This window comes from Tursiops truncatus, chromosome 9, assembly GCF_011762595.2.
Source record: "Tursiops truncatus isolate mTurTru1 chromosome 9, mTurTru1.mat.Y, whole genome shotgun sequence".
NCBI lineage: Eukaryota > Metazoa > Chordata > Mammalia > Artiodactyla > Delphinidae > Tursiops > Tursiops truncatus.
This window is the reverse complement of record NC_047042.1, coordinates 56,843,301-56,864,732: the sequence shown is the minus strand read 5'-3', so window position 1 is coordinate 56,864,732 and position 21,432 is coordinate 56,843,301. Positions and strand designations below refer to the sequence as shown.

Genomic DNA, 21,432 nt, shown 5'->3' with positions numbered 1-21,432 from the left:
GACGCTGCTCCGCGTGTAATATTCATAAGAAACATACCCACGTCGGTGCCACTAGCCCAGGCAGAGCCCTGCGCCGCGCTAGCGCTTATCTCCGGGCCGCGGCTGCTGCCCTCGGGAAGGGCAGGGGGCGGGGGTGTGGGGGAGGGGAGGGAGGGTGGGTGGGTGGGGTGGGTGGGAGGGGGGGTCCGAGCCGCCCCAGTCCGCCCTGGGCGAGCCGTGCCGGAGCAGCTAGGCGGCCACGCTCTGCACCGCGGCGTCCGGGCCTCGGGGTCTCCCTCCCGCCCGCCGTCTCGGCTGATGCTGAGGGTCGGTGCCCAGCCTGCGCCGAGGGGACCCGGCCGGGCTGCGGAGCCGAGCCGGGCCGGGGGCCGGAGCCCGAGGCTGCGCTCACGGCGCTCGTCAGAAGTTAAGGTAAGCGGGGCCACTACCGGCCGCTCTCGGCGCTGAATGGTGGAGTTTACGTCTCGGTGATTTATGGCTGCAGACTTAAATCTCGGTTCAAGAAGAGTTCACAAGCCGGAGCTTCCTTCCCGGCAGTGACTGATACCCTTACACTTCGAGTTCAGGCCGCGCTCCCATCCCCGCCCCCACCTCTTCCCTCTCGCTAGCCCAGCCTCAACTTTTCGGGGTTGGGGAGGAGGGGAAGCAGTGGGCGAGGGAACGCGGGAGCTCTTACCCGCTGTTCCCGCTTAAACTCGGGGTGAGGGCAGGCCGAGGAAGTGGCGGGAGTGGAAAAAGGGAGCAGTGTCTGAAGGAAGGAGGTTGAATTTGGGCAGATCTTCCAGAGAGACAATAGGGCTTGCTTCCTGCAGTCAGTTTAGCCTCCTCAACTCTTTCAGTTTTTGCACCTGGGGGTTACTGTCCAGAAACGGATCTTTTCAATGGAATCTCCTCCCATCCCCAGCCCTTGCCAGGGGATGCAAAGCAAAGTTTCCTGGCTGGCAAATCTCCAACTTCTTTACTAGGTTGCAAACTTTGGGGGCTGGGGTGGGGTGGGGTGGTGGATTATGTGGGCCCCAAGGTGGTTATCCGTTGGCCTCAAACAATAGGAAGGACTTTGGTGGGTGAATTCACATTTTAAGTTTATGGAGGTTGTTGTTCGCTCTTAGAGTTTCAACGGTAGTTTTTATTATTTTATAAGACAATGCATAACTTGACGAAAAGACCGTAAGCCGCAGGCCGGTGTAGCCTGTGATAATGAATTAGCAAGTCACTTGAAATAGTGCATGTTCAAAATCAACTTAATTTTGTTTTATCTAATATCTGCTGTTCAAGTGTCTGGAGTAATTTTCTTAACCTGACGTTTTATTTTACACAAGCCCAGTATCTTAAAAATTTATAATGGCAGACATTAACACTGCCAAATGTAATTGGAGTTATTTTCAGTGAAAGAACAGGAAACGGAGACATTAAATTGCTATTCTGTTTTAAATTTTATTTTATCCTTTATTTACTTTTTGATCATGGTATCTGTAGCTTCCTATCTATTTCCAAAAGAGAAACAATACTCCAGGGCTCAAGATCACATACAATAACTCCGGATAAGGGCTGCTGTAATTTTTAATTGAGGTTCTGGAAAATTAATTGTGCCTGTTTTCCAGATGTTGGTCAGATTGTTGGTTTAATAATGAAATCCAAAGGAGTCCATTATTAAAAACAAAATTATAATCATGCACTGCTATATGCTTATTACATTAATTTTTTCTAGTTAACAAAGTGTCTGCTATTCCTGGAATCTTGAATAACTTCAGGACTCGAATACACATAGTTGAGGCATGAAGTGTAAGCCCTTTTCAAATTCAATTACAATGAATTTGTCATTGTAATTTTCTTAAATGGTCAGAGAGACTAACATTCTGATTGTGTGTGCGGAGCGACTATTTGAACTCACGTGAAAGTTTTCTGAGCTGAGTGAGAACCGGAGGTTGACCATGCAAAGGTGAAAACAAAAATAAAACATAGATTTCACTTATACAATATGTTTTCTAAATAAAAAGGGTTGAGAAGGCTTTCGATTGCTTTTTAGATTTCCAGGTTTGTCCTTTACTTGGTGTTTCTGAAGCAGGTAAATAGGCCAAGTAACAAATATCAACAACAACAACAGCACACAAAGATCAGGGAACTCTGGCAGGATTTTATGGCTTGTGCTTCCATTCCTCGTCCGGAGCCAAATGACCCCCATACATCACATTACATAGCAGTTTCTAAGACAGAACCTATTATCGTTAAGTTGGAAGGAGAGTTCAAGCCGTGGTCATGGAGATGACGCTGGTTTTTCAGGTTCCTGATGGGTTTTTTTCTTTCTCTAATCCATCATGTTTTAACAGGTAGAATTTGATAGTTGCCCTGAATAACAGGACCTCAGAAAGTCCAAGGCAGGAGGGTCTGGAGACCTTCTGTAACAGGGGCAAAGAGGTGGGAGTGGACTGCTGGGACCTGCCTGAGAAATAGAGAGAGGGAAGGAGTAAAGAACTGTCCAAGATTTGAGTTTAACTTCCTGGAGAGGGTGTCGTTGTTGGTCCATCCCCACCCAGAATGTTCCATCCAAAGTTTTCTCTCCCCTCCTTGACCACAAGGGTCTCATTTGGAGGAGGTGGGTCATATCCCTGCACAAGGGTAGATTAACTGTCTAACAAGCTCAGCTTCTGAAATCGACAAGGGTCCAGTAGGGCTATTGCCTGAAAAAAATTTGTGCATACCTCTCTTGGGTGCTGGAAGGTCCAAGAAGGGCCTGGACGGGAAGTCACCCTGCGTCATGGTTCTTTTGGCAAATATCAGTCCTAAAGAGAGGATTGGAGAAAAAGTTGGTGACCCAAGCTCCCCTTTGCCCCCTTGCCCCTTCCCTATGATCTCCAGAGGGGAGGAATCCAAGTTGTGGAGAGGAAGGGACACCCCAATTTTCTTCTTCCCTGGAAAAGAAGGGATCCAGAGCCTGTTCCTTTCTAGCCCAGCAGGCCTTTCTTCTTTTGGATTCCAGCTCCCCAGACCCGGCTTCCGGACCTCTCACTCTCCTCCCCTCTCCCCGGAAAACACCCCAACCCCAGATGCAAGTTAAGCAAATATTTGTAGCTGCCAGTAAATTCCAGCGGCTTTTTATAGCGCGGCTCTCTGCGCCCGGGGCCAAATCGTGCTGCTAAATATTGCTGACCACTTTTTCTTTTATGGCTTTCATGTCACTTAGCTATTGAGAGTAAGATGGATTTGCGCGGAGCCCTCACGGCGCTGCGATTCTCGCCCCCCAGGTCTGCGCTGGGCGGCCATTGGCGGCGGAGCGTCACGTGACCGCGGGGGCGTGCCAATGTGCGCCCTCACGGGTGTCAAGCCCCTGTCAGAGTTTGCGATCAAGATCGTGAAACAACGCGATGCAAAAAGCGACCTACTACGACAGCTCGGCGATCTACGGTGGCTACCCTTACCAGGCAGCCAACGGGTTCGGTTATAATGCCAGTCAGCAGCCGTACCCGGCGTCCGCAGCACTGGGCGCCGACGGCGAGTACCACAGACCCGCCTGTTCGCTCCAGTCGCCCGCAAATGCCGGGGGCCACCCCAAGGCGCACGAGCTGAGCGAGGCGTGTCTGCGCACCCTGAGCGGTCCGCCCAGCCAGCCCCCGGGCCTGGGCGAGCCGCCCCTGGCCCCGCCGCCGCCCCAGGCCGCGCCCCCTGCCCCACCGCAGCCGCAACCCCCGCCGCAGCCCCCTGCGCCTGCCCCCGCCGCGCCCCCGCCCCCCTCGTCAGTCTCCCCCCCTCAGAATGGCAGCAGCAACCCCACCCCCGCCAGCGCAGCCAAGAGCCCCCTACTCAACTCGCCTACCGTGGCCAAACAAATCTTCCCCTGGATGAAAGAGTCTCGGCAAAACACAAAGCAGAAAACCAGCGGCTCCAGCTCAGGTAAAGGGCCGCCTTCCGGAAGAGGGTCCACTGACCTGGCTCCCAGCCCCCCAGGCCACTTCCAGCCACAACCAGCAAGGTTTAGGAGCGCTGGATTCTTTCCAGAATTCACCACTCCTCCTCCCCCCAACTCTCAAAGGTTTCCAGAGGCTTTGCAACTAGGGAAGTGATTGGACTCTGCGCAGGAAACCCCAGAGAGAGACCTGATGGGAGTCTTTCCGGACCTCTCTTATGAGCAAGTGGGGCCTAGTGACTTTGGAGTCCCTCCCTGTGGCGTTAGGACCTTTGGGCAGAGCAAACCTGAGCAGCACTGTCTCTTTTTAGCACAGCTCCTCATTTCTAATGAAACACTGGCACCCACCCCACAATGAAATGTGGCAGAATAAAAGCAGGCCTCCAAGTCAGAATCAATGCTCTGCCTATAATCAGAGCCTATTTTTAATTTTTGCTCCAGTAGATGGAGTGGCTGCCTTATCTCTGGGAAGGCCCTACTCAGACTTAGTACAATGAAGGCAGCCAGGGATTTCCTGGGGGAGGGGATGCTAATGGGAACCACATGGGCCTCCTGGAACCAGATTCCAATAGAGGACAGGCGCTGGGTCTTGGGCTTCCCAGCCTCTTCGTTTCCTTTGCCGCTGCCTTCTCCAGTTGCTAGTGCTCTGTTCAGAACCTGAGCATCTGGGACCATCCAGAGCCAGGATTTGGGGGGCCAGGGAGGAAAGGATGGTCAAGATTAGTGGCCAAAGCTGGGGCAGGCTGCTTGATGACATGGAGAACCCTAATTAATAGCATCCAGCATCAGGGGGCTGGGCCTCCCCACCAGAAATGGAATCTCTTTTCAATGGGATCTCTTCTTTCTGGCAGAGAAGGCCTTCCAGGTTGGAGCTTCCACTCCACTCGTTTATACTGGACAGATCAAATAAGTGGCCAGTTGAGGCAACTGTCCAATCCTTCACTCAGATAGTGATGGAGGGAAAGGTTTATTGAGTGTATATTAAGTGCTCCACCTTCCAGTTACTGTGAAGGGAATGAACATGGTGACGCCTGCCCACACGGAGTTTGTAGTCTGATAGGGCTGAAGGATCAGTAAATGAGTCAGAAAGTGAATAGCTCCAGAAGGGAAATACAGACCAGGAAGGCAAACAGGGGGTTCTGCTTTTCTGTTCCTTCCACACACACCCTTGGAGAGGCCTATGATTTGCAGCTTTACTCAATGACGGGCTACAGGCGCTGTTTCCCCACCAGGACAGAGGACAATACGTAGTTCCTTCTTCCCCTTTCTGGGCCCTGACAAACGGAGGGATCTTTGGGGCCTGGAGGAAGGAGGGGCCTGGCTGGGTCAGGGGCTGGGCGGGGCTGCAGGCAGCCCCTGATGCCACTCTTCCTCTCTCCTCTGATCTCGCAGGGGAGAGCTGCGCAGGTGACAAGAGCCCACCTGGGCAGGCGTCGTCCAAGAGGGCGCGCACGGCCTACACGAGCGCTCAGCTGGTGGAGCTAGAGAAGGAATTTCACTTCAACCGCTACCTGTGCCGGCCGCGCCGTGTGGAGATGGCCAACCTGCTGAACCTCACCGAGCGCCAGATCAAGATCTGGTTCCAGAATCGCCGCATGAAGTACAAGAAGGATCAGAAGGGCAAGGGCATGCTGACATCATCAGGGGGCCAGTCCCCAAGTCGCAGTCCCGTGCCGCCCGGCGCTGGCGGTTATCTTAACTCTATGCATTCGCTGGTTAACAGCGTCCCGTACGAGCCCCAGTCGCCCCCGCCTTTCTCCAAGCCCCCCCAGGGCGCCTACGGGCTGCCCCCCGCCTCCTATCCAGCACCCCTGCCCAGCTGCGCGCCCCCGCCGCCCCCGCAGAAGCGCTACGCCGCGACGGGGGCGGGCGCGGGGGGCACACCCAACTATGATCCGCACGCGCATGGCCTGCAGGGCAACGGCAGCTATGGGACTCCACACTTACAGGGAAGCCCTGTCTTCGTTGGGGGCAGCTATGTGGAGCCCATGAGCAACTCTGGCCCCCCCCTCTTTGGCCTAACTCACCTCCCCCACGCCGCCTCGGCTGCCATGGACTACGGGGGCGCTGGGCCGCTGGGCAGTGGCCACCATCATGGGCCCGGGCCAGGGGAGCCGCACCCCACCTACACGGACCTTACCGCCCACCATCCTTCTCAGGGAAGAATTCAGGAAGCCCCCAAGCTCACCCATCTGTGATGGTGGGCTCGGGGCTGCGCGCCAGGAGAGTCCCCACCCCACCCCCGCTACCTACCTTTCTTCTTCGTTTGCTTTTTTTGTTTGTTTAAGGTTCTTCCCGCCCCTCCCTTTTCTCTCTCCTCCGCCCCCCCCCCCCGTTTGTTTTCTTTGGTAACACGTTTTTATAGTTTATGTGACGTAGCAATCTTGGTTGCTGGAATGGCTGTCAGTATCAGTAGCGATATTTATCTCCTCCCGCCCCTCGCTCGGCCGCTGGCCCTGCACCTTTACCTTCTCTACTCTTTGATCAGAAACAGGGTATATGAACAAATTTTCTAGCCAAGTTCTTTGATGTGAATTTGTTCGTACATTATGGCTCCCGAGGGGAAGCGATTACTTTTTTTTTTTTAGTTTTTAGTATTTTTTTTTAATTGCACTTCTTGTAAAGAGCGAGAAAAAAATCAAAGGCGCTTTGAAACAGGGGCTCCCTGTGCAAGGATGACTAAGTGTACGTCTTTCCGTGTGTGTATGCTGGTGAACAGTCAGATTTATTTATATTTTTTTTGCAAGCATTGAATAAGTTTTAAATATTATTTATCCCCATCCGTTCGTATTTATATTAAAGAAATTCTGTACCCTGATTGTTCAGAAGGTTTCTTGGGCCTTTTGTTCAATGGTGTATTGGCGTACATAGAAAAAAATTTTATTCGAAAGGGAAATAGAATTCCTTTATAAAAACAGTAACGATGCAATAATACCAGAGAGGATCCAGCTTCTGAAAACAGTGATTTAGGTTTGTAACATCAAGCGAAACTGAAAAAAAAAAATCTGTAAACGCGAAAAACGCTAGGTTTGTTTTGAGAGTTCTACATTCCTTGCTGCTCACATTCTGAGAAACAAAACAAAAAAATAAAGTTTCTATTCTGAATAATATCCGTGTTCAGAAGGGATTCTTTGGCCGAAGATAAGCGTCTGCGTGGAGTCCAGGCAGAGGCGAACTGGCGGAGCAGGCCGCGGCAGCCCTCCAGCTCCGGCTTGAGGCCTGGCCAGGCGGCTCGCCCGGGAGCGCGGCGAATCCTCGGGAAGGCAGCCGGAGCTTCTCGCGGCGGCAGTTCTGGAAACGCTGAGCTGCCTGCCCGCTGGGCTGCCCGGTTCCCAGCTGCCACCGAGGCCGGCCGCGGGCGCTGGGGCTGCGGAGTGCTGAGTGCGGGAGGAACAAAGGCAGCCCGGCTGAGGCGCGGCGCGAGGCGCACAGGTGCCCGGGCAGCCCCGCCGGGGGATAAGGTAGGGCTGTCTTCTGCTCCACCATCTTCCTCCGGCCAAAGCAGACCAGCCAACGTCTTAACCCGGGGAATCGCCGGCCGCGCGGAGGATGCCGAGCACTTTCTAGGAGCAACTGGCCTCTCCGCCGATGCTTCGCTGTCCCTTATCGCGCCCGGAGGAAAGAATCACTCCTAAAATCGCCACTGGGTGCGGGGCGGCTCGGAAGAGACTGAGGCTCACCCAGGTCTCCAGCAAAAGAAGAGCTGAACTCCAAGGAGCCTCCCCGAGTCCTTCCATGGACTGCTTGAGTCCCAGCATTGGCTTCTTCCCGGAAAATAGGATTTGGCATACTCTGGATTTATTTCCTCTCCTTCTTCCCTCCCTGCTTTCCTTTTATGGCCCCAGGGGGAGGGGGAGAGAGAAAGGAGATTGGTATCTTTCTAATAAAAATGCAGTTTTACAAGTACTTCTTTTATTTGATGCTACAGGAGCTAAACATTACATTCCTACTGCTGGATTTAAGATAGAGCTGCCGACTGACTGGCTGGCAGAGGCAGAGGCAAAGGCAGGCACAGGAAAGGGAAATATTTTCATCTTCAGATTAAAGAATTGCTCGGAGAAGAAACCGAAATCTGAAAGTGCAAACCTCAGAACTACATCCCCATCAGCAGCCCCCCTGTCAAAGCTGGAAGTGAGGAACCACCTGTGTCTGGGGATCAGGAGCATCTGATGTGAGAAATAAATCCCCCATCTCCCTGGATTGTATCTTTCAGAGGCAGAGATGGGAAATGTCGCCATTTTGTTTGCAATCCAAAATATACATCATCATGGCCTCTATCTTTCCCCTGAGAAGCTCCTGAAGATGAGCTTTAAAAACAGGCAGTGGAGCCATTTTGGGGGTACCTACTGGGCGTGAAGGAGCTGCTTTTAGAGAAACTCCTGAAGTTTAAAAAAAAAGAAAAGAAAAAGGCTGGGCAGATGCAAAGCGAGGCAGCTGTAGAGATCTGGGTGTTTCTCTCACTGCTAGAGGTGCTTCCCCCAAATTTGTCCTGGGTCTCCTGCTATGTATTTTTTTTTTCTTTTTAAAGAGTTTGGGCCGTGGAAGAAGTAGATTTGCTCCCTACCATCCCCCACCCCCAACCTCCCTGCTGACATATGGCGCACCTCAGAAATGTAGAGGCTGGAAAACCAGTCTTTTTGAGGACTGGAGCTTCCACCCTTTTGGTTGTTCAGACCTGAACACAGTAGGCTGAGACAAGGGGGTCTTCTTTTAAGTAATAATTTTAGAGAAGTGTGTAAAATTACCTGGGAGAAGACGAAACAGTGGTGGAGGGGGTGGGAGAGAGAGAGAGAGAAAGCTACCCATCCAGAGATGAAAATCTTTCAGAGATCCCACTGTTTGAATCCGTTTCTAAAATCTCTAAAATCTACTCTTTAGCTGAGGGAGAACTGGTTTGGAGAAGTCCTTCTTCCCTCAGGGCAGAGATTTTAGAAAGGAGATTCCAATATGATTTCCCATATCTTGGCAGTCAAGACATTCATTTTGACTATCAAAGAAAAAATATCAATCTCAACCCCAGTTTCCTAGATATTAAAAAGAAATCCTTATTAAAATATCTCCTGAGTTAAAGTAATAGGTTTTGGGAAGATTTCAGTGTTGAATGGTCCAAAAAAAGGGTTTTCTTCCAGATGGTATTTGAATTAAGGCCGCTGAGGCCAGCAGAAAGCTCTCACCCACGCAGCCCCTGACAAAGCCTAAACGATACGGGGGCAGCGCTGCTTCCTCTCCACGCTCCCCCTCCCCTTAACCCCTCAATATTTTCTGGTAAAAGCAAATGCCAAAAGCCACCATCCCAGAGTCCACAAAGCACCTTTCCTAAAAGCAGCCTTATAACTCTTTTTGCTGCCAAAAAAGAAAAATCTTTAAAAAGACTAGTTTTCCTTGTTTACTTGCGTTTCCTGCTCTCCTCTTTGCTCGGCCACATTTGATCTTGGAAAGAGCTCGAAGCTGAAATGTGTTCTTAAGGGCCAGAAGCTGTCAAGGCTTTTGGTGAGCAAGATTGATCGCACTCAGACTTCCTTCAGAGCTTTGTTTGGAATAAAAGCAAGAAAACTGAAAAAAACCCCACATTTTCCAAAATAGCATCTCTATCTGTAAGGCAATGCTCTGGGCTAGTCAATGACGAAGTCCACTTTATATCTAATTTCCAACCCAAACCCCCTTTGATGCCAGCCTCAGAGATGGAGTCCTATCCTTGTGGCTTGGTCAGCCTTTCTTGTTTTCTACGTAGATTTTTCTCCTCCGACAATCTTTCTCTCCCTGGCCATCAGAATGATTTATTTTCCTGCCACCGATGCCTGCCGGCCAGGGGGAGTCTGATCACTTGGTCCATTTCAAAGGAAGCAAAAGCGAATCATCATCCTCAGGGTTTGGGGGAAAAGAGATACCTTCAGATTTCTCTCTCAGCCTCCTTCCCTTTTTCTGGCTTGGTGGATTTTTTGAAAGTTATTGTTTGGTATCTAAAGGTGTTATCTTTTGAACCCTCCAGCACAGTCCAAGATTCGCTCAGTCTCAAGTCTCCAAGTTGGAAAAAAGAAAGTGAAGAGAGAAACAGAACCTTTATAATTCCTCCTTGGGTCGCCCTCTGTCACCCGCGGTGCTGTTTCTCACAACAGAACCCGAGTGCAAACATCCCTGGTGGCCAAGAAGCGGGACAGTGCAGGAGACAGTTCGGGCTGCCAGGGAGCACTCACTGCATCTGAACCAAGAAGCCCCCACCAGAGCGACAAGGATGAGAAGAAGGGGAGGAAAAGAAAAAGAAAACAGGAGAGAACAAGCAAGCGACTTCTCCTTCCGTGCTGCTAACTTCCAACAGACTTCCTGGAAATCAGAAATACTTACCGCACCCGAGCCCTACGGGTATGAAACCCAGAATGCCAGGAGCCGCACGCGCCTGCTCGGGGCGGCATTTCTTTGGCTGGCCGCCGCCCTGGCTACAGGGATTTGGACACATGGATCTGGGGTTGTTGTCTCGCTTGGCACATGCATCTATCTTTCTCGAGCCACTCCTGAGAAGTTGATGGCGCAAGAGGGTCGGGAAGCCTGGAGAGCCGCCTCCCGTTTTCCGCTTCCCGCTGGAGCCAGATGCATAGTTGTCGTGGAAAAGCCGGCTAACAATGGGCCGGGGTCCGGGGTCCGTGGGCGCGGACTCCGAGCTGGGCTTTGGGAGGGGGGCGAGGGCCTGAGGGAAGTGGGGGGAGGAGAGGTGGACAGAGGAGAGACAGGGAGGAGGAGAGGGGAGAAGAGGGAAAAAAAGAGGAAAAGAGGGAAAGACAGACAGACGGGAAGGAAAACAGAGACAGACCAGTTCTGAGATCCAGGAACTGGTTTATGGCGGAGGAGGAAAAGGGAAATAAAAGGGAGGAACCCCCCAAAAGAATCCTTCTCTCTCTTTCTGTCCCCCCCCCGCCCCCGCCCTTTCCTCTCTCTGTCTCATCTCCCCTCTCCCTCTGCTTCTTCCTCCTGCCTCAGCAGAACTTATGTGGTTGGGATGCGGGGCCCTCGGGTGTCAAAACTTTAAGATTAATGGATTACTTTGTTAATGACTGCAGGCGTCAGACTGAGGTGCTTAAATGATTTGTGAGGTGCGAGGCGTCTTCCCGACAGTCCCAAACAATGCGCGGAGTGTGCGGGGGAGGCAGAGGGCAGCTGCCGCCGGGACCGGCTGCAGGGCTCACCACTCGCACGCACTCACACACTCACACACACTGCCAGGCGCACACACCAGATCCGTGCTGATCAGGAGGCAGGCAGGCACCCTCGCCCCCACGCACTCCCAGGCATCCCCAACCCACACCCACATATAGGTATTTTTGCCCTGAAAAAAGTGTAAATAAAGCCTCGCTGGCCCCCAATGAGGCGTTCCTTCCCGACTTTTTTGGATCAATCAAACAGACAGTGGCTTCTTTTGATTAAAGCCCAAATTGTCATTGGGCAGAAGCAATCATGTGACAGCCAATTCGGTCCAATTTCAACCTTGTCTCCATGAATTCAATAGTTTAATAGTAGCGCGGTCCCCATACGGCTGTAATCAGTGAATTAGAAAAAAAACACCCCAGCAGCGATCTTCTATGATAGATTTTTTTTTTCCCTCCGCGCTCGCCTTTTTCCTGGGCCTTGCCCCCCCAAAGCCCCTCCAGAAGAGGGAACTTTTTCTCCGAGGGGGCTCCAAGGAGAAGGCCATGAATTACGAATTTGAGCGAGAGATTGGTTTTATCAATAGCCAGCCGTCGCTCGCTGAGTGCCTGACATCTTTTCCCCCTGTCGCTGATACATTTCAAAGTTCATCAATCAAGACCTCGACGCTTTCACACTCGACACTGATTCCTCCTCCTTTTGAGCAGACCATTCCCAGCCTGAACCCGGGCAGTCACCCTCGCCACGGCGCTGGCGGCCGCCCCAAGCCGAGCCCCGCGGGCAGCCGCGGCAGCCCAGTGCCCGCCGGCGCCCTGCAGCCGCCCGAGTACCCCTGGATGAAGGAGAAGAAGGCGGCCAAGAAAACCGCGCTGCCGCCCGCCTCGGCCGCTGCCGCCACCGGCCCTGCCTGCCTCAGCCACAAAGGTCAGTCCAAAGACTTGGCCCCAGGTCCCCGGACCCTCTTCCCCTTCTGGGCTGCCCCGAGAGCGGTTATGGGGGGAGGGGAGCGTGGGCTGGGAGAGAAGGGGGAGAGAGAGAGATGCTTGGCTGCTTTCCCTTCCCCTGTGGGCTCAGGAGTGGGTTTGATGTTGAGAAAAGGGATCCTGCGTTCCGCATTGATTATATATATATATATATATATATATATATATATATATATATATATATATATATATATATATATATTTTAAGAAGGGGGTGGGGGAACTTTCCCTAACTTGTGTAATGTGGGATGATTTATTTGAGTTGGAACTGACCTCCTCTTGTCTAGTTGTCCTAGAGTTTGGCTTTTTGACAGTAATGAAGAGTGATAGATCGCTCTTGCTCAGCTAAGCAGCTGATGCATTAATTATAAATTGTGGTGTGGCTAATATAAAGTTTGCTCCCGGATGGAGAGGTTGGGGGGAGCTACAGGCAAGAATTTGATGGAGGTGGAAGAGATGGGGTCTCCCCGGGCTGGGCTCCCAGGAAAGGCAGCACAATAGCTTTACTGCATCTAGGGGCGGCCATTTTGTTGCAGTTGATCTTTTCTGCTATATTTATTCTCCAGTGGAATAACCCCGCTCGGACCCCTCCACCTCCAACTGTGCGTGTGTCTCTTGTTGGTTTCCCTTTCCGCAGAATCCCTGGAAATCGCCGATGGCAGCGGCGGGGGCTCCCGGCGCCTGAGAACTGCTTACACCAACACGCAGCTTTTAGAGCTGGAAAAAGAATTTCATTTCAACAAGTACCTTTGCAGACCCCGAAGGGTGGAAATTGCAGCGCTGCTGGATTTGACTGAGAGACAAGTGAAAGTGTGGTTTCAGAACCGGAGGATGAAGCACAAGAGGCAGACCCAGTGCAAGGAGAACCAAAACAGCGAAGGAAAATTTAAAAGCCTCGAAGACTCTGAGAAAGTGGAGGAGGACGAGGAAGAGAAGTCGCTCTTTGAGCAAGCCCTCAGCGTCTCCGGGGCCCTTCTGGAGAGGGAAGGTTACACTTTTCAGCAAAATGCCCTCTCTCAGCAGCAGGCTCCCAATGGACACAATGGTGACTCCCAAAGTTTCCCAGTTTCGCCTTTAACCAGCAATGAAAAAAATCTGAAACATTTTCAGCACCAGTCACCCACTGTTCCTAACTGCTTGTCAACAATGGGCCAGAACTGTGGCTCTGGCCTAAACAATGACAGTCCCGAGGCCCTCGAGGTCCCCTCTTTGCAGGACTTTAACGTTTTTTCCACAGATTCCTGCCTGCAGCTTTCAGACGCAGTCTCGCCCAGTTTGCCGGGTTCCCTCGACAGTCCTGTAGATATTTCAGCTGACAGCTTTGACTTTTTTACAGACACACTCACCACAATCGACTTGCAGCATCTGAATTACTAAAAACATTAAAGCAAAACAAAGCATCACAAAACAAAAACCCCTTTGACCGGGTGGTTTTGCCTTCCTTTATTCTGAGAGTTAATTTTTATTTTATTTTCTTCTTGACTTACCCTCTCCCTCCTTTAAATGTTGAAGATTTTTCTGTTTAGTGATTCCCTTAACCCAGTTACAGAGCCATCTTTTTCAGATTATTTTGGAGTTTTAGTTGTTTAAAATCTAATCCAACAACCCTCTATGTGATTTCCTGAAAGCAATATATGAGGCCTGCAAGAAAGTGATCATATAATTGTATCTTCACTTTCTTTTTATTTTTGTATTACATTAGGATGCATTGTCATGCGTATTTTTGGTAGAATAAATTCTCCTTTGCTATAAGTAGCTTTCTTATTTTTTTCCCTCCTCCTCTTTCTCAAGGCTCATAACAGTTTCTTTTTCCTCTTTTAGTCTGACTTGGTAAATAAAATTCTGGTCACAATCCATTTTCTTTTTCAATTTTAATATATTTATTAAATGGGCATGTTCAAAGTCTTCAATAGACAGCAACAAAAAAAGAAAGCCAGAAAATGGTTAGGGCTTCTGAGAAGTGTGGTTTTTTTGTTTTTTAAGGGAATGGATTAGGTTTTTCAATGTAGAGATTCAAGCCATAGATTTAAATTGGTAATAGAAACAGGACTGGGCAGCCTCAGAGTTGGGCCAAGCCCAAGCTTTTGAAAGTGGAGAAATAAAGTGCCTACAGAAACCTCCAACTCCAGGAAGGAGGAACATGGAGTTTCTTTAACAAGCTACCAGTCTCCAGGTCAATAACTAAGTTATCAAGAATTCATTTATTTATACACATTTGTTTCAAACATTTACATTCCAAACCCCTCCCCCACAAATCCCCAAACATTTTCAGTGCGGTTGATTAGTCTCCCAGCTGTTGATGGGTCCAGGCAAACAGACCTAAAACAGAAAAACAAAAATAAAACAAAACAATGGTTACTAGCTGGAAAATGCACTTCAGAAAGGGTGTTTTTTTTTTTTTTTTTTTTTTTTTTGCAATCCTCTGGTTCAGTCATTCTAGGCTTCTTCTCTTTTTTTTTTCAGGGTCATAAAAATCAATATTTCATTCTTAAATCTGTTTACATGGCAAATAATGGATCATTAAAGCTTTGAAGTCAGGTTAGCAAGATGAGATTTAAAGTGGAGTGTTTCTACCCCACAGGTTATAAATTAACCCAGTTTCTAGAGAGAGAAAGAGAAAAAGCACTTTAAATGAAATATCAATAAAATGTGAACTAGGGATGTTACTGGGTTGTTCTGATTTTTTCTCCCTTCTTATGTCTCCCCATGTTTATTTTCCCCTTACTGAGCTCTGTTCCGATGGCTACTTACCGTGAGAAAAGGCAGCGAGTAAGCAACATGTGTGGGGGGCGGGTTGATTTAAGAACCCGGCTCTTAATAGCTAAGGCTTGGAAGTTATGAGGAAATCGCGATCCTTCTCCCCGGGTTTGCTGCCTACCTTCCCCCACCCTTTTGCCCCCTAAATCCCGGCAGCGGCGGAGGCGAGTGGGGACCCGGGCAAGTCTCCTGCCCCAGGCGCGGAGCGGAGCAGGCGGCCCGGCCGAGGCCAGGGTTTAGCCGCTGCTGTTTGCGATTCATCCCACGCTCATAAATCAAACGCTTTCTATGAATGAGAATGTCATCAAAGAGATCAATTGCAGGAACACATGCACAAATAAAAATCCTCTTACGTATTTGCCAGGAATCCCCGTCCGAAAGCATTAAGTTAGAAGGCGTTTAGTCATAATTCATTTTTATTGCTCTTTTAAAACAACAGCTTGGCTGAGCCGCGGATGCCATGAACAGCTCGGGGCCTCGGCGGCGTTTTGTCTCCTCCTCGCTCCTTCCCTTTCTACTACTAGAAGAGCCCTGAAAGAGGCGCTTTGAGCTCAACAAGCCGCTTGCAAGGGATCATTTAAATAGTGACCGAGCTCGCCTTTCACGCACTCTCCTCGGGCGTTTAAAGAGACTTTAACTCGCGTCGTGGGTCTCTGGCCTACTTGCCCCGAGGACCTAGGGTCTCCCACTCGGCGAAATGAACCCTAGGATTTCGTGGTGGTGAAGGAACCAGGCTACGGAAGCGTGCGGGATCGAGGCCAGAGGAGGCTGCCTTTGTGAGCCGCACCGGGAGAGCGGCGCTCTGGGCGACCAGCCGGGGCGGAGTCGGCTCGACCTCGAGAGCCCGGCCAGCCCGGAGCAGTGCGCGGAGGCGGGTCGGTCGCGGCCCGTGTGCAGCGGCCCTGTGTGCTAGCGCAAGTTTGTGATCCCAAGAAAAACACTCCACCCACGACGGCCAGGAAAAAGGCCCGGAGGGAGGAAGAGAGGTGGAGGGAGAGGAGCCCAGAGGCGGAGAACTAGCAGAGGAAGGAGAGCGGCTGCAGACTGGGGTGGCTTTGTGGCGCGAGCCCTGCTGCCGAGGGGGTCGTGCAGACCCGAGCCGAGGAGGCCAACAAAGGGACAGGAATGAGGCAAGGGGGAGAACGTACCGACGAGCTTCGGCTGTGAGAGCAGATCGTCCTCAGTGCCAGGCCAGACCCCCTAAGGTCCTGCCTCCTCCCCCATAGGAGCCCCTTCTCCCCCCACCCCCCACTGGCTGGAGGCCTGGCGCTCCCAAGGAAGCCACCTCCAGGAGGGCCTCCTTGCCTTTTCCCTTCTCCTGGATGAGGTTCCCCAGGTGCTGAAACTGGGGCAGGAGTGACCTTTCCTTGTTCCCTCTTAACCATGATTGGGGATGGGTCGCAGGTCACAGGAAAATACCCTTTCAAAAGGAAATGTTTAGGAAAAATGTTCCTTTGCTACTGAGGGAATCTACAGTCAAATGTCTGCCAGTTTTCCCTCTTGGGGAGACAGGTTAGGAGGGAACTTCTATACGTGAAGAACAGAACCCAGAAACCTGAAAGGCTGACTAACACATCTGAAACGTGCCTGCCTCAAGAAAAACCTCCTTCTTTTAACTGGGGAGGAGGAGCTAGAGAGGAGTGGGGACCCCCAACCCACGCACAATCCTCAGACAATCCGATCTGTCGGACTCCGATGTGGTGAACACGGTCAGAATAGAGCTACACAGCATTGGCTGCAAAGCTTCTGGATGATGTCTGGATTTCTTTTACCCAAGAATGCATCAATTCTTGGCCTCTGTTTGGCCTTTTCTCTCTACAAGCTAAGGGTTCACACGAAACCTAATAGTAAACAGCAGTTAACGACCCCGTCGGCATCGGGGTAGGACGAGGGTGATGGAGAACAGGACCCCTGTCCTGGGATGACGCTCAGATTTGCACATGTCTCTCTAGGGAAAGACTTGAAGGTTCACACAAGGAACTACGCAGTCAGTTGTTGGGGAAGGAGGAAATGTCCCGTCCACCATCAGCCATCTGTCCCCCGCCCCTCCCACCTGCCAACCCCCCACCCCCACTTCAGCTGTGCAGTAGAATGGGGGGGGTGGATAAAGGAAGCTCTACCACTCCTAACATCTCCCTTCAGAAAACGAGAAACGTTGCGGGGAGTGGGGGGGGAGAGTCCATCGTAGTTTGCGGTAGCCGTGGTCTCGCCCTTTGAGGCCCCGGTCGGATCACGCAGGCTCCTGGGTCCTAGGGAGCCGGCAGATGGCCTGCAGCGCAGGGCCCGGCCCCCAGGCTTGCCACGTCCGCTAGCGTCATCTCTCTCCCCCCGCCTCCTACCCCTCAAAATCCACCGGCGGAGTTGCTACGGATCCCGTAGGGCTCCCAGAGCAAGCTGAGTGGGGAGGAGAAAGGGGCGGAGAGCGAGGAGAGAGGGAGGGCGAAGAGTTGGGCCACCCCTGGTCTTGGCCAGCAAGCCTAGCTCCCAAGGCTCACCCACTCCCGGGCGTCAAATTACATACAAAAGCTCCACGTTGCCACGCTAATAGCCGATGGGGGGGGGGGGAGGGAGGGGGAGGAGGAAAGGAGGCTTCAAGACCCTCCCTGGAGAAGGGAAGTTTCCTTTTTTGCCCTCGTCCCCTCCACGCCCACTCGGGTTCCTCCCAGCCAGCTCTCTGCGTACTTCCCTCTCCATCCCGAGCTTAGAGAGCTGGTGGCCCAGCCTCGTCCTACGCCACCGTTCTCGGCACTCCTCGAGGCACCGCAGAAGGCACTGAACGGAAAGCGCCCGGGGAGCAACCCTTCCAATTCCTTGCGTTCCGGGCTCGGCCAGTGTGCTAGTGGCGGCCCAGCGAGCTCCCGCCCACTGATTCCCGACCCGAGGAGCCCTCCTCGCTTCTCACCTCTTGCCAATTCATCTTTCTGTGCGCGGTGGGGAAGGGGCCGGTGACGGGGGATGCCTTCCAGCCCCCACTTCCCGGAGGGGGGGGAGATCGGATTCAGCGCGCGCAGAAAGCAGCCTCTGCTCCCCTTCGCCCCAGCGCTCCGAATCTGCCCCGGCAGCTGCCGCAGCTGCTGCTGCCGCCCGGGCTGCCTGGGGGGGCGACTGCGCGTCACCTAGACTGAGGAGCGCTGGGGATTTAAATGCCACTGAAATGGTGATCCATCACCGCAGGAGCCAGCAAACTTTCGCAGCAAGCTCCGCCATTGGTTGATATAGTCACGTGCCCCTCCCCTAGCGCCCTCCGCCCTCCCGCCCCCCCTCTTGCGCACTGTACATTCATATCATTTTTCTTCTCCGGCCCCATGGAGGAAGTGAGAAAGTTGGCACGGTCACCCAGGGCTTCGCAGGACCCGGTCACTCAGTGACAGATGGACAATGCAAGAATGAGCTCCTTCCTGGAATACCCCATCCTCAGCGGTGGCGACTCGGGGACCTGCTCAGCGCGAGCCTACCCCTCCGACCATGGAATTACAACTTTCCAGTCGTGCGCGGTCAGTGCCAACAGCTGTGGCGGCGACGACCGCTTCCTAGTGGGCAGGGGGGTGCAGATCAGCCCGCCCCACCACCACCACCATCACCACCCCCAGCCGGCCACCTACCAGACTGCTGGGAACCTGGGGGTATCCTACTCCCACTCGAGTTGTGGTCCAAGCTACGGCGCGCAGAACTTCGGCGCGCCTTACAGCCCCTACGCGTTAAATCAGGAAGCAGAAGTAAGTGGTGGGTACCCCTCGTGCGCTCCCGCTGTTTACTCTGGAAATCTCTCATCTCCCATGGTCCAGCATCACCACCACCACCAGGGTTATGCCGGGGGCGCGGTGGGCTCGCCTCAGTACATTCACCACTCATATGGACAAGAGCACCAGAGCCTGGCCCTGGCCACGTATAATAACTCCTTGTCCCCTCTCCACGCCAGCCACCAAGAAGCCTGTCGCTCCCCTGCATCAGAGACATCTTCTCCAGCACAGACCTTTGACTGGATGAAAGTCAAAAGAAACCCTCCCAAAACAGGTCAGTCTTGCCATTCCATGAAAGCTCCTTGATGATTTTGGAAGGAGCTGGTATGCTTAGTTTCCAAGGAAAATTAATCATGTTTTTTTTTAAAGTTCTTGCTTCCCACCTGTGTTGTAGGGTGTGGGGTGGTTTACCCAGGTGCGTTGGGGCAAAGGAGCATCTGGGACTGCTGTATTTCCAAAGGGGCTGGGTTTTAGAGGTTTGGGAAGTAGGAAGTGGGAAGTGGGTAGGTGTGTGTGTGTGGGGGGGGGGGCGTCCTGTTAATATCTCCAGGCTCCATTAATCACGGTCTGACCATGCTAATGGTTGATTTCAGATTAACACTTTACACCTCATCACTCACCCTCCCAAGCCCAGTTTATGTTCAGAAATTCTTGATTCCTCTTTACCCGAAGGTTGCTCTGAAGCGTGTACGGAATCTCATATCGATTATAAAAATTTTTACCTTTTCCTCTCATCACTTCCCACCTTGCCCCCAGGGAAAGTCGGAGAGTATGGCTACGTGGGTCAACCCAATGCAGTGCGTACCAACTTCACTACTAAACAGCTCACAGAGCTGGAGAAGGAGTTTCACTTCAACAAGTACTTGACGCGTGCCCGCAGGGTGGAGATTGCCGCATCCCTGCAGCTCAATGAGACCCAGGTGAAGATCTGGTTCCAGAACCGCCGAATGAAGCAGAAGAAACGAGAGAAGGAGGGCCTCTTGCCCATCTCTCCAGCCACTCCGACGGGAAGCGAGGAGAAGGCCGAGGAATCCTCAGAGAAGTCCAGCTCCTCACCCTGCGTTCCTTCCCCGGGGTCTTCTACCTCAGACACTCTACCTACCTCCCACTGAGGCCGCCCTGGCCCCACTCTGCAGCCCAGGCTACTCCTCCGGCTGGGACTTCTTACCCAAAGCACATTCTTAGCTTATCTTCCTCTCCATTTACAATCTTTCTCTTCCTTTCTGATCCTATCTGGGGAACTCCTGGCCAGGATAATGGGTTTCCAGAGAATTCTGGATTAGAAACTTGATGAGGGGGGAGGGGGGTGTTAGCTCCGTAGCGCAGATTGAGGGCCAGCATCAATTTTCCAATGGCACCTAACACCCCTACTTTTAGGAGATTTCGACAGAACCTACTGTTCCTTTCAGATGCCCTTTGGAAAATAGTTTCCTCTGCCAGCCGAAACATGTCAGAGCGAGGCCTCTCATCTTTTATCTATCTGTATATTCACAGTTCTCCCCTACTTTGCCCTTAAAGTAGGCTAGAGAGAGAGAGAAGAGGGTCCAGGAGCTCATGAAGAACAGATACACCATGAGAGTGTTTACACAATTAATTCATCCCTTAATTTAATTCAATTTTATGTGTGTGAGTTTGCTGGTTGTAAATGCTTTGTCCTGAAAGATTTATCTTTATACAGATTTTCTAGAAATGTTTTGATTAAGTGACTAAAACACAGTGGGCAAACTCTCAAAGCTGGTACAACTTTATATGTGATTATAGGTTAAAGAATTAAAAGCTCTCATTTAAAATCAATCAGATGCCTCAGATGGTAGCCCCAATTTGTTCTTTCAGTGAGTTCAGAAGGCCTGCAGAATACAAGGGTCAGAAACCTTGCTTCCTGTGCTAAGTCTCTCCCCATCCCCACTCCTTTCTTGTTTCTCTGGCCACACTCTATTTAAAATTTGTGCTGGATTATTCAGCATCTAAATGTATTATTCAAACCAGCTTCTTCCTTCCACAGTTATCTTAGCTGGATATGATATATTTTCGGCCCAATTGTTAATGTGATGGATGGCACAATGAATGTATATTTTGTGTGATTCGTGAACAGTCTTTTGCATGTCGCACAATGTTTTGATGTCCCTGAAGTACCACACTGAGTTCTATCAGTTATCCTTTGTGATAGTCCCCATTTCCTGTACAATCATGAACAGCTCAGAGATCCCGGAGTGATGTGATCCAGAGCAGAATTTACGGGTCTTAAGATGTCTGTAATAAATATATTCAGGTTTCAGATATGCTCACGCATCTGTGTATTTGGCTTGGCTACAATTTGCTGGTTCCTACAAAGTTGGCTCATTTCACATGGGGGAGAGAAGTGTGGTGTGTATTTTCAAAGAGGTGGGCCTTTTCTTGAAAAAAAAAAGGAAAGGCTTTTCATTATGTAGCTGAAGCTTCCCCTATGAGTGTAATTGCACCTAACGATGTCTATGTAATAGCTTGATTTTCTTTAAAATAGCAGCGGCTGCTTTATTATAATCAAAGTTCATTATGGAAAAAAATGAATGGTGAAGAAATTTATGAAGCAGATCTATTTTTGAAACAAACATGGATACTTCCTGGGTCAAGTGCTAACCTTTTCACCTCCAACTCAACGTTGACATATATATAAACAGAATCCCCTTCAAAAGCTGAAACTCTTCAGTCAGTCTTTCCTCACATCAATGAACCAAGAGCTAAGAGATTCACATTTAATTAGCTTCAGTATAAAGCTGTTTGAGGACGGGGCCCCCACCCCACCCCTCTTCCTTCTTTCTGGATTGTTGGACAGCGTGCCAAAATATTCCACTCTTTAAATTGAGTGTGGTCTGTACTGAGTAAACCTTTGCATCCCTCCTCCAATTCCTCCTGTCAAGATCCACTCCTTCCTTCC

At 51.2% G+C, this 21,432-nt stretch overlaps 3 protein-coding genes and 3 long non-coding RNA genes across 7 annotated transcripts; 3 read left to right on the top strand and 3 right to left on the bottom strand.

Moving 5' to 3' along the window:
• Positions 1 to 211: 211 nt before the first annotated feature.
• HOXA3 (homeobox A3) lies at positions 212 to 6,719 on the top strand. Its single transcript, XM_019926386.3, has 3 exons — positions 212 to 411; positions 3,243 to 3,888; positions 5,294 to 6,719. The coding sequence occupies exons 2-3, from the start codon at positions 3,363 to 3,365 to the stop codon at positions 6,097 to 6,099; spliced, it is 1,332 nt and encodes a 443-aa protein (XP_019781945.1). The 5' UTR covers positions 212 to 411; positions 3,243 to 3,362; the 3' UTR covers positions 6,100 to 6,719.
• LOC141279550 (uncharacterized) lies at positions 2,117 to 2,837 on the bottom strand. Its single transcript, XR_012334005.1, has 2 exons — positions 2,700 to 2,837; positions 2,117 to 2,440 (listed from the first exon to the last, which is right to left on the bottom strand). It is a non-coding gene; the product is annotated as an uncharacterized lncRNA (long non-coding RNA).
• On the bottom strand, positions 6,476 to 10,368 carry LOC141279551 (uncharacterized). The gene is made up of 2 exons (XR_012334006.1): positions 10,244 to 10,368; positions 6,476 to 7,731 (listed from the first exon to the last, which is right to left on the bottom strand). It is a non-coding gene; the product is annotated as an uncharacterized lncRNA (long non-coding RNA).
• A 278-nt stretch (positions 10,369 to 10,646) lies between these two features.
• HOXA2 (homeobox A2) lies at positions 10,647 to 13,875 on the top strand. Its single transcript, XM_033863103.2, has 2 exons — positions 10,647 to 11,962; positions 12,659 to 13,875. Exons 1-2 carry the CDS (start codon positions 11,473 to 11,475, stop codon positions 13,396 to 13,398), a joined length of 1,230 nt encoding a protein of 409 aa, XP_033718994.1. The 5' UTR covers positions 10,647 to 11,472; the 3' UTR covers positions 13,399 to 13,875.
• A 328-nt stretch (positions 13,876 to 14,203) lies between these two features.
• Positions 14,204 to 17,906, bottom strand: LOC109548544 (uncharacterized). The gene is made up of 2 exons (XR_004528135.2): positions 17,681 to 17,906; positions 14,204 to 14,340 (listed from the first exon to the last, which is right to left on the bottom strand). It is a non-coding gene; the product is annotated as an uncharacterized lncRNA (long non-coding RNA).
• A 67-nt stretch (positions 17,907 to 17,973) lies between these two features.
• HOXA1 (homeobox A1) lies at positions 17,974 to 20,797 on the top strand. 2 transcript variants are annotated; one of them, XM_033863105.2, is made up of 3 exons: positions 17,974 to 18,494; positions 18,698 to 18,792; positions 19,275 to 19,410. In XM_033863105.2, the coding sequence occupies exons 1-2, from the start codon at positions 18,150 to 18,152 to the stop codon at positions 18,755 to 18,757; spliced, it is 405 nt and encodes a 134-aa protein (XP_033718996.1). In that variant the 5' UTR covers positions 17,974 to 18,149; the 3' UTR covers positions 18,758 to 18,792; positions 19,275 to 19,410. The 2 variants fall into 2 exon arrangements, with proteins under 2 accessions (XP_033718996.1, XP_033718995.1); XM_033863104.2 differs by having other exon boundaries at positions 17,974 to 18,792; positions 19,275 to 20,797.
• Positions 20,798 to 21,432: the final 635 nt, after the last annotated feature.

Excerpts from the sequence above, each read along its gene's own strand:
- HOXA1 (XM_033863104.2), top strand. The coding sequence starts at position 18,150 with ATGGACAATGCAAGAATGAGCTCCTTCCTGGAATACCCCATCCTCAGC. Across the intron at positions 18,793-19,274 it reads AAGAAACCCTCCCAAAACAG|GGAAAGTCGGAGAGTATGGC; the intron begins GTCAGTCTTGCC and ends CCTTGCCCCCAG.
- HOXA3 (XM_019926386.3), top strand. The coding sequence starts at position 3,363 with ATGCAAAAAGCGACCTACTACGACAGCTCGGCGATCTACGGTGGCTAC. Across the intron at positions 3,889-5,293 it reads AACCAGCGGCTCCAGCTCAG|GGGAGAGCTGCGCAGGTGAC; the intron begins GTAAAGGGCCGC and ends CTGATCTCGCAG.
- HOXA2 (XM_033863103.2), top strand. The coding sequence starts at position 11,473 with ATGATAGATTTTTTTTTTCCCTCCGCGCTCGCCTTTTTCCTGGGCCTT. Across the intron at positions 11,963-12,658 it reads TGCCTGCCTCAGCCACAAAG|AATCCCTGGAAATCGCCGAT; the intron begins GTCAGTCCAAAG and ends CCCTTTCCGCAG.